The sequence below is a fragment of the Scophthalmus maximus genome, chromosome 14, assembly GCF_022379125.1.
Source record: "Scophthalmus maximus strain ysfricsl-2021 chromosome 14, ASM2237912v1, whole genome shotgun sequence".
In the NCBI taxonomy this organism is placed as follows: domain Eukaryota; kingdom Metazoa; phylum Chordata; class Actinopteri; order Pleuronectiformes; family Scophthalmidae; genus Scophthalmus; species Scophthalmus maximus.
In genome coordinates this window covers 10,365,376-10,375,758 of record NC_061528.1, presented here as the reverse complement: position 1 = coordinate 10,375,758, position 10,383 = coordinate 10,365,376, and the positions used below count along the sequence as shown (strand labels likewise).

At 43.5% G+C, this 10,383-nt stretch overlaps 1 protein-coding gene across 4 annotated transcripts; it reads right to left on the bottom strand.

The window, feature by feature from the left end:
• Positions 1 to 259: 259 nt before the first annotated feature.
• Positions 260 to 8,554, bottom strand: sp3a (sp3a transcription factor). 4 transcript variants are annotated; one of them, XM_035604137.2, is made up of 7 exons: positions 8,356 to 8,554; positions 7,879 to 7,976; positions 7,410 to 7,505; positions 4,028 to 5,279; positions 3,046 to 3,232; positions 2,713 to 2,909; positions 260 to 2,026 (listed from the first exon to the last, which is right to left on the bottom strand). In XM_035604137.2, exons 1-7 carry the CDS (start codon positions 8,360 to 8,362, stop codon positions 1,734 to 1,736), a joined length of 2,130 nt encoding a protein of 709 aa, XP_035460030.1. In that variant the 5' UTR covers positions 8,363 to 8,554; the 3' UTR covers positions 260 to 1,733. The 4 variants fall into 4 exon arrangements, with proteins under 4 accessions (XP_035460030.1, XP_035460031.1, XP_035460032.1 ...); XM_035604138.2 differs by lacking the exon at positions 8,356 to 8,554 and adding an exon at positions 8,123 to 8,345; XM_035604139.2 differs by lacking the exon at positions 7,410 to 7,505.
• Positions 8,555 to 10,383: the final 1,829 nt, after the last annotated feature.

Below are 10,383 nucleotides of genomic sequence, written 5' to 3'. Positions count from 1 at the left end.
GTATCCCGCGCATCCTGCTCCCTTGGCTGTAGTGACATCTACTGGACTACTAGCCCAGTGTAAAGCCTTGTGGGGGGGGACAAAGGTCCTTGCTGGATGACATGTTCTTGAAACAAAAGGTTTCAAGAACAAGGGGAAAAGAAAAGTTTTCTTACGTTTAGTCATTTGAAATATCAAGCTGCCCTCAGATAGCAGTCATGGCACAACCAAGACGTAGATATTTAAAAAAAAAAAATTATAAGCTGAAAATCAAAGGAAATTCAAGTGTGAAAGAAAAGTTTATAATACAACAGATTTGATTGAAGATAAGTCTTGTGATAATACAGCATCTTCCCATCTGCGCTATCTGACTTAATGGCTCAAGTGTAAACTGCTGAGAAAACCCAAGTGGTCATGGGTAAAATAAAAAACTGAAAACAAATAACATGCAACAGAAGTAAATGGAAAAAAATCAACAAAGACAGAAACAATAGTACATTTACTGACAATGGGTATAAAGTTGCTTCTCGGGAAGAATACAAAACGTCTTTTCATACAAAAGGATCAACAACAAACCAGATGAAAGTGATGAGAACAGTGCTGTTAAAAGAGTACCGCTTTTAGTAATACGCCGACTTTTCTACTGCAGGACAGAACCGATGGAACCGATGGAACGAGATACTGCTGAAGAATTCTGCAAAGCTGTTTCCATAACAGGGGTTGTCCTTATTGTTAAAAAAAAAAAATACATTTGAACAGGCACAGGTAACATGGTGACAGCTTAATTCACCTCTGCTTTTGGTCCATCAAATTACATTTCTCCACAACACCCCCGTTGTCCAAGAAGCTGGAGGGGTTTTTCACTTTACTCATATCACCCTGAGTTTGTGGTCCAATTTGGCAATTTCCTTCAAAGAAATGGCTTTTCTCTTCATATAACAATGCTTTTTTTAAATCCTCCAAAAACATAATGAAAACCATATGAAATATTTTGACTTTTAATATCATAAATGCATTTTCTATGTAAAGCCTGATATAAATAGTGGTTGCTTCAATAAGCAAATAATACGTATCATATCAACAGTTTATGTTCAAGGGGAATTACAATACAAAAATGTGATTGTTTATCATTTTCACCTGCAAAGTGTAGTCTGTGTGAGCAAAGTAAAAAAAAAGACAAAAGAAGGAGGGCTTGCTAATTTGCAGGCAGACTGACTGCAAAGAGGACAGTGAAAAAAACAAAAAACAAGTAACATTAAGAAAATTTCAAGGACATAAGCAATAACGTCACTTCAGCTGGATAAAATGATCTCTGTTGTGAGATTGAGTCTTTGCTGAGAGCAATGTGGAACATACTTTACTTAGCGAGGACATCGTCAGAATATGCCGTCAACAAAAGGCGAGGAGAAAATTGCTCAACTTACCAATCATTTTTCATGAAAAACACATTATTACAATAGAAGTAGATTCAAAACGTGTTGGCATCCTACATTTGCAACTACACAATTGTGTACAAAATAAGGCATTTCCTTGTGTGTGTTTACTGCAATGTATTTTTCCCACCTTAATCTTCTTTTAGCCTCCAACACTAGTTTTTCCTCAGTAAAAACTGAGGATGGACTATTTCTGTTAAAATATATATGTATATATATATATTCATAACTTTAGTTTTTCCTCCAAAACTTGAATAAAAATGCAGGTAGGAGTATACAGTATGCAAGACAGTTTGCACAAGTTCATAAGTGGAGTGTAAATCACTCCATGACTTCACTGGCCGCTACTGTGTTGACGAGCTGGAGAGGGATCTCCGCATTGGCCAGGATCTCCTGGGCGGTGCTGGAGCCCTGCTGGATGTTGGTGAGGATGAGGGTGGTCCCGCCTGCCGTGGTGATGATACTGTCCGAGGACCCCGCCAATTCCATCGAGGCCACCACTGAGCCGCCAGAGTTCACACCTTTTTTGTTCTGATGAGTTTTAATGTGCTTCGCCAGGTGGTCGCTCCGCATGAAGCGCTTGGAACATTCGGGGCAGACAAACTTCTTCTCTCCTGCCGGAGAGAAAATATAGTTGGAGAGATAAATAGTTGAATAAGGAATACAGTCAGATGTCAAACACGTCGTCTGTCAGGAGGATATGTTTTAAAGGGCGGGCGATAAGTTTAAGGCAGTGCAAGTTCAATGTGGGTTGTTTCCAGACTAAAATGAAAGACAGTGAAGATGTAGCATAAGATAATAAAACTGTCACTGATATAAAAATAATTGATTTTTATTGTGAATGCTGTATGACCTACAGCAAAAGTTTAAATCACTGCATTTGCTCTTGAGCGCCAACTTGTCCTCATATAAACAGTAAATAAACATGTTGTGCATTTCATCACATGGCTAACGATTTTAATTACAAAGGAATATTCCATAAAATTCAAAGCAGATCAGGAGAGCTGACGGGAGGCTGTGTCCAGAATCAATAAAGAGCCAAAAATGAAAGCCAAAGCAACAGCTCATTGCTAGCATCTCTTGAAACATTTCTGTTATATAATCTAATGTTGAAAAAAAAATCTTGTAAATTACGGTGCTGAAAAAACTGTTAAAAGATTCTGAACTGGAAAATTACCACGAGGACTCGGTGAGACATTTTACACAGGAATTCAGGGTGTGGGAGGACAAAGGTTGTGATGTCTTAAGTTGTATTAATTTTTCCTGATGTGCAAACACGGAGGGATCAAAAAGAGGGCACCTGTGTGTGTTCTCCTGTGTCTCTGCAGCTCGTCGCTGCGTGTGAACCTCTTCCCACAGAACATCCAGCTGCAGACAAAAGGTCTCTCCCCTGAATGCCAGCGCAGGTGTGCTCGCAGGTGCGACGTCTTTCCATACACTTTCCCACAGCCTGCGATGTGGCAGATGTGCTGCTTCTTTTTCCCCGTGCTAGACCCTCTGAAAAGAAACACAGCAACACATGGACTGATGCTCCGGACATGTTTTATTTCCCGTGCAGAGGCAGTCACGATGCAAATTGCAATTGTACAGTGTGGAGATTTCAGGAGAAAACAACCAGTCGGGGGTTACTCACCTCCCACCTGACTCTTTACAGTTGGGGCATGTACACGCCACCCTGCGCAGCCGCTTGCCCTCCTGACCGAACTGATCGTCCTCGTCCACCAGCCTGACGCGGAGGTGGGACAGGTCGCTTGTGTTCAGGGTGGAGTCGGTGCTCAGCTGCCAGTCTCCAGAGTCTGGCTCCTCCTTTATGTGAATGTCTGAAACGAAATGCATATATTTTTCTTTAATTATTGTGTATTAATGACATCAAAATGGAAAGTAAGAACAAGTAAGCATCCATATAATGCACAGTGATCAAATAAAAAGTGGATTGACAGAAAATGTATCAGTATGTTTGATTCATTAATTAAACCCAGTCTGTGGACTTGGGGCCACATGATTGGCAGAAAAGAGGATGGATGGACTTTGCCACAATCAAAAATTTCATTACAATGTTTTGACACCAACATTTACCACAAACAAAGTGTATCTTGTCAATATCCTGAATGTGCTTTTTAAATGCCGGACGGGCAAATTATGCAGCTGTTGACATGCCTTTGTTATCACTCTATAGACTGTAAACTGTTTTCACAGTACACATTTGAAATTGTTATAGCGGGAAAAGCACTGATGTAATTAATAACATTAAGGATCATTCCTTTCTGTTCAATTGTCTCTGACAGTGAGCCAGCACGACCTACACCAGCACCCCTGAAAACTGAAGCAGATAAATGGAATTCAGCCATTATGGATTTTATTATTTACACTTTGGACATGTCAAAATATGTCCTGTAAAGAAAAGGTGAGGTGGGCATTTCTGAGAGACGTCATAGTGACACGAATGGAAAATACAAGAAAGGAGATTTTCAAAGAATGACATGAGGTCACTTGACTCCACATACTAATGAGATTAATGAAGATCTAATATGTCCCACCTTTACAAGTGCACCAAAGCTAATAAGAGAGTTGTTTACATAATAATGTGTGTATGACAATAAAAAGAGATGCCGCACCTCCGAGGGTTTCTGTGTCACCTTCCTGTTGGGCCACAGAGTTGACCGTCACTGTCTGCAGGTTGGGGATCTGTCCTGTGCTGATGCTGACCGGACTGGAACCCAGAGACAGGGTCTGGACTGGAGCCAGGGTTATCTGCTGGGGTGGTGTGGTTGGCAGCTGGAGGTTCTGCAGGTTCTGCACTCCCTGCACCTGAAAGGTCTGCCATTGTATCTGACCCGACGGCGTGACGGTCTGGGCTTGGATGATGAAGGTTCCCGGGTTGATGAGCTGGACGTTTTGCAGGCTCTGCCCGCCTGTCGCAACAGACTGCATCATCTGACCGTTGGTGGTCTGGACAGGCACCTGCTGCAGCTGGATGATGGGCTGGGCTGAGGACACCTGAATGCCGTGCTCCTGATTTTGTTGGATGAAGCCTTCTTGGAGACCAGAACCTGGGTCGGCTTGTTCTGTAGCCACAGATGACAATGACGAGTCTTGTGTCAGCAGATCTGATTCATTTGCTGGAACGTGGAGCTCAGAGGAAGACGTTGGCACGTAAATGTCAGGATTCGCATTCGAGTCATTGACTGCTATCGTCTGTGAGAGGTGAACATCTGCCTTCAACTGACTCTCTGAGCCATCCACAGGCTGACTTGCCATAATTAGCTGGCCATCAGCAGTGACCCCTGTTGCTATAGTCTGAGCTCCAGACAGGCCCAGGGAGTCCAAGTCCACACTGTTAATAGGAACAAAAGTAATATTCCCGGGCAAACCCACAGGCACATTGGTAACAACCTGACCCTGGTTGTTGAAGGTGGAGCTCCCAATAGAAACCCCCTGGATCTGCTGGATATTACCAGTCTGTGATATGAGGTTCTGGTTGTTATTTAGGATGTTTGCATTTGATGTAACATTGAGACTCTGACTACCATCTTGCAGGATCTGAATCTGCCCAGTGGCATCCTGAGTCAGAGTCGCTCCTTCCAAGCTGGACGTGGAGAAACTCAGTTGTCCGTCTGCAGTCTGAAACTGAGGAATTACTTGGTACTGAATGTTAGGCACTGCATTGGCATTGGAGGTGGCCGTTCCCGACGTCACATATATTGGCTGACTTTGTAAGTTTTGGAGAGGAAGAACATACTGTCCGTTTGATGTTAATATTCCTTGACTTTGGATTTGTATGATTCCAGATTCATCCTTTGCTGCTGATGTGGGTGTTAACACCTCCCATTTATCAGTCCCAGTATGCTGAGCAGAAGAATCAGATGTCTGCGAAAGAAAATGATTGACATTTAGCAAAATAAAGATAAAGCACCTGTTGTAAACTATAGATTAAACAATGCAAAGCACTCGCTGGTGATAAAAAAAAGGATGCTAGCAGTTCACAAAATCAGCATCGGAAATAATGGGGGGCAAAATGTCTAAACTTTTGAAATTTTGAGTTTATTTTTATTTGTGGTTCATCTACAGCGATTGGGTCCCTTGGTCCAGGACAAAGTTAGTCGTAGTATGTTTAAGGTTGACACTAAAGATGTTCCAATACCATTTTTCCCTTGCTGAAAGGAACACTCATACCTGAACTTTGCGCTTATATAACGCATATCAACAGCTGTATGCTACTAGACCTGTATGGAAGTGACAATTGCTATCATTGTTATTTGGTCTGTCTCAGGTTAAACCCTTTGAAAACAGATACATACAGAGAATGAATGTCACATAACTTATTTTATTATCTAGTTTAAGCGGCGAAGAAGAAGTGATTTCTGAGAAAAGAAAATTGCAGTTATCTGGATGAAACTATTTTAAAGACGTGGTATCAGATCGGTGCATAGATTTGTGTACTCGTCTATGCCTGTTCCGGCATTTTCAGCAGTATCAGAGGCATTACCGATACTGGAAATCGGAATTGTGGCATCTCTAGCTAACACTGATTTATTCCAATCCATAACTATTTTTTGTGATATCACAACTGAGGTCTGATAGTATGAGCTCATTTCAATGGACAGTGTCAGTCGCCTGTAATCCTGCAGTGCATCGTGACTGCTACACAGACACACACAAAAAAATGTTCCAGCCTGCAGCAGCTCATGCTACACCCGATTGTGCCAAAGTGTTAATTTATCTTGCATTTGTTTGATCCACATCAGATTCGTAACCAGTCTAAATTACCCGGAGCAACTGGGTAAGCGCAACCAGTGTTAGCGCTGACTGTATCCAACAGGAGATTTGTGAACATAACCTATGAGTTAACAACAAACAGCCTGAGTTTTCTAATACACTCTACACTGCCATTTTACCACTGCTGTAATTAAGTGTTAATTTACTATAAATACAAACTCGACTGCAGCTGCTTTAAAGTGAAAGACCTTAAGTGGGTCTCCATGCATCGTGTCTTAGTCAGATCGGTAGCTATTCAGCAGCATTTTGGTCCGCTTTCGTTTGATGGATAAAGCAACACAATGCACTCAGTCTCAATACACAAATCAAAGAGGAACACAAAGGACTTTTTCAGCAGAATATATTGAATTATATACTTTTCTCCCATCTGATACTGCAATCTTACTCTTCCTGAATAAAACACATGAGCAGCATGAAATACTGTATGTGCTGTTTTATATGGAATTGTCATTACTATTAAAAATTCCTCTTCAATTGGCTCAATTAGCAACTCTCCCTCAAACAAACGCCAACACGGTTGCTGATCAACAATCACATACAGAAGCATTGAAACACAAAACCAAATCTGACGACCACAACAGTCGCCTAAATGTACAACTCTTCACCTCTGTCACTGGACTCGGTTGCATAACACAAATCCCTGCACCTTTGCACCTTCGTCTTGCGCACATTGTTGGCACTGAATTGCACACAAATATATACATTAACTTCCCCCACTTATATTTGTATAGTTCTGCAGGTCTTTTATTTCTATATCTGTATTTCTTATATTTCCTTTTTCATTTGTACAGTGTGCTGTGTGCCTTGCTGCTGTATCACCGGAATTTCCGGTTGGAATCAATAAAGTCCATCTGTCTGTCTATCTATCCATCTGTCTTTCTTCATTCTCATGCTATTGTGGTTCATGGTTGATGTTGCCGTTTTGTCGAACAATAGAATGTGCACTTCTAGTGACGAATGGCGCAGGGAAAGTAGTCCCTGAAGGACCTGTCACGTGACCTGGATGTGTGCGCCCTCACTGGGTCCGTTTCAATTGGTCGAATGGCAGAAACGTTCCGGCTGCAGCACGGAGATATCCCCCGTGTGGCGATGGCAAAACGCCGTGGCTGCACTTCCACGAACGCAAGTGCGAGCTCAGCTTCCCTCCCACCACCAGTTGTGCTCGGCTGTGAATGAGAGGGTTCACTCGTGCAGTCGCACCAAGCAGAGGTGCCGACTTACCACACCGGCGGCAGCACCTCTGTCCACCTCTGACGACGGCGAGCCGACCTCAGTGCAGGTGGTCGCGAGCAGGTCGAGGGGCGATGGCTGACAGTCCTACCCACAAAGCGGACCGTTTTAAAGAAGGAAGAAAGCGGGTGGCCATTAGTCTACGACCACATACAAAGGGCGACTCGCTGCTAAAGAGCAACGTATAAAGTGTGGAGGTGGAGGGGGCTCTCTTGTCCCGTGTTTGAGCCCCTCAGGCAGCACCCAGGCGCACCGCCCGGTGATGTGCAGGATCGGCCTGTCACTTCACCTCCCGGCGGAGGAGGCGGGATTTTGAAAAGCTTCCCGAGACGAGGTGTTTCCTGAGAGGTTCAAACCAAGGTGCAATACCCACCTCCCGAGTGTTGACATGTGTGAACGTCAGTGAGCGGCGCCACGTAAAAAAACAATGAGAGTCATACTGTCGAGGGAGAAACGTTACCTGGCTGCCCCCGCCCTCCTCCTGCAGCAGGAGGTCGCCCTGACCGCCGTCCACGTCCAAGGCAGCCATGTCCCCCGGCTTCATCGGCTGTTCTGGGGCTGCGTAGCAGAAGCATTCGGGTTACACAGAGGGAGCAGCCGATGCTAGCGTTAGCTAAACAGGTCGCATTACCTCAAAAAGAAAACATCTGTAGCATTTGTGCAAAGTCAGTTCACTAGCTAGCATTACAACCACCGCTACTAACCTCCATTGAGACAACAGCGAAGTGGGGGACGCTTAGTCTCAGAGAGAGCAGAGGGGACTCTTGGCGATATGTCCCGGACACGCTAACCTAGCTAGCTGCTACAAGCTAACTTAGCCGGCGGTGATTAGCATGATCACCGACGGACATCCGCGCTAGCGAGCTAATGTAACCGGAGGATGCCTGAGGTAGCCTGTTAGCCTCCGAGGGTGACGAGTGAGACAGATGTTACATACCAGCCATCGCGTGACTTGTCGGCAAACGGAGAGTCCTGATAGTCACAAGCCACCGGACATGATCAGCGAATTACATCGATTGCACGCGCGTAAAGAAAAAATCAGATGATAACTGTCAGATTTCTTTGTATTTTGATTGACGGGCGGTGGGTAGCACAAAGGGTGGGGCCTCCACTGTTGACTAGCAGTGCTTGCGTCACACACAGGAAATCCCGCCGTTCTTCTTCGAGGGGATTGGTCGCTCGCTTCGCACGCCGCGTTATAACTGGTCGGTGGACGTGTCAGTCATTCCATGTCGGACTCTTCCTGTTTATTATGCATGTTCAATTTGTTTTACAGTATCGTGTAGATGGTAGTGCGGGGTTGTAGTCACATCGTCGACTTTTTAGTTGCATTGTCGTCACCGGTGGAACAGAGGCGCAGGGTGGAGGCAGGTTGTGTTGCCTTTGTCGGGTGCAAAACAACAAGTAGAGCCCATATGGGTAGAAGACATGGTATAGAAGATCTAGACACAGAGGTGCAGTTACAATATTTGCCTGACCATCACCAGGAGAATGATGACCAACACTACGAATCCAGATGATGTCCTTTCAGCTGTCACATTAGGTCTTTTGCCAAGAAATACTAATAAAATGGACCTGCGGCCATTAAGTCATAGATTTACCAGTGACACAATTTATATACACCTTTAAAATACACATGTGAATTGTAATATCGGCCAATGAAATATTGCACACTACTGCAATTGTTCCCAAAGTTCGAATGAGAAAAACACAATTCCGCACTATGTGTTTATCATGTCGGGATTAAGTGAAGACCGTGTAATTTCCTAGCAGATTTAATAATATCATTTGATAAAACCAATCCCAACTGTCCTCTCCTGGTAATGATACTTTTTTTCATTTTTTTTTTTTAATCTGTATATGGCATGGTAACATATGGCATGGGATTTCTTTGGCTCTAAAAACTCAAAAGAGTCGGTGGCCATGTTGCTGAATTAAGAGAGGAAACAGTGAACGTTATAATGACATTGATGCAGAAATTCACATATTTGATTTGGATGAGTCAACTCATGGTCGATATCCAGATCAGTGTACCCAATCTCTACGTTTACAAAGCAGACTTACTCTATTGGTGCACAGATACATGAATATCTGACTCTTTGAAGCATCGCATTCCACAGCGCCATTTATCCTTGCCGCCATGTGTTTTTGAAAACTGACTGTGGCATTGTATGACTTTAGAATTAGTAGAATGATCAGTAATTGAAGATGTCATTTGTGATGATTACTTGAACAATCACACACAATCAGGCACAATCGGACTTTGCATTTGGCTGGATTTCTTCCCATCCATCTGATTGTGCACATTACAACATTGTGAAAGTGCATTGAAATGAGAACCTGCATGCTATTGTACCTGATCTGTGCCTGTGATGCTATCAGGACCCCACTTTTGAGTATTATTTGTGGTGTGTCAGTTCCTCACAGTGAGCGACTGCAGTGAGGCTATTTCTCTCAACCTTCAATTCAAACTTGGCCCATTACAGCCAGACTACAAAAGCACTTTCTGTGCACTCAGGAGCTCACAGCATTGAATGGTGGACATTTCCAATCACTCTGCTGTCAATCCAAGTGTCAGGTAAACACAGGCCAATGGAAACAGCTTTAGAAAAACCTTGCAGCTATGTCTGTCTTACTCCAGGAGTCCTTGGACACATATCAACAATTCTACAGAGACCTCCAAGTTAAAGGGAAAAGTCAAATATCCTAAAAGCAACACAAAAAACCCTGCAGGACACAGTGGCCTACACGAGACATGGCATTTGTCTGTGAGTGTTGTCTCCAGTTACAGCTGCAAACAAAGGAAATTAGACCGTATTGACATTGTGTTGTATTCCCCTCATGAGAGGAACCTGTGAAGTCTGTGGAGCAATTACCCAGTGGGAGTTTCAGCACATAAGGATTCAGTGATATATATATAATTGTAAACAAGGGCATCTATGACCTCCTCACAGCATGTACACAG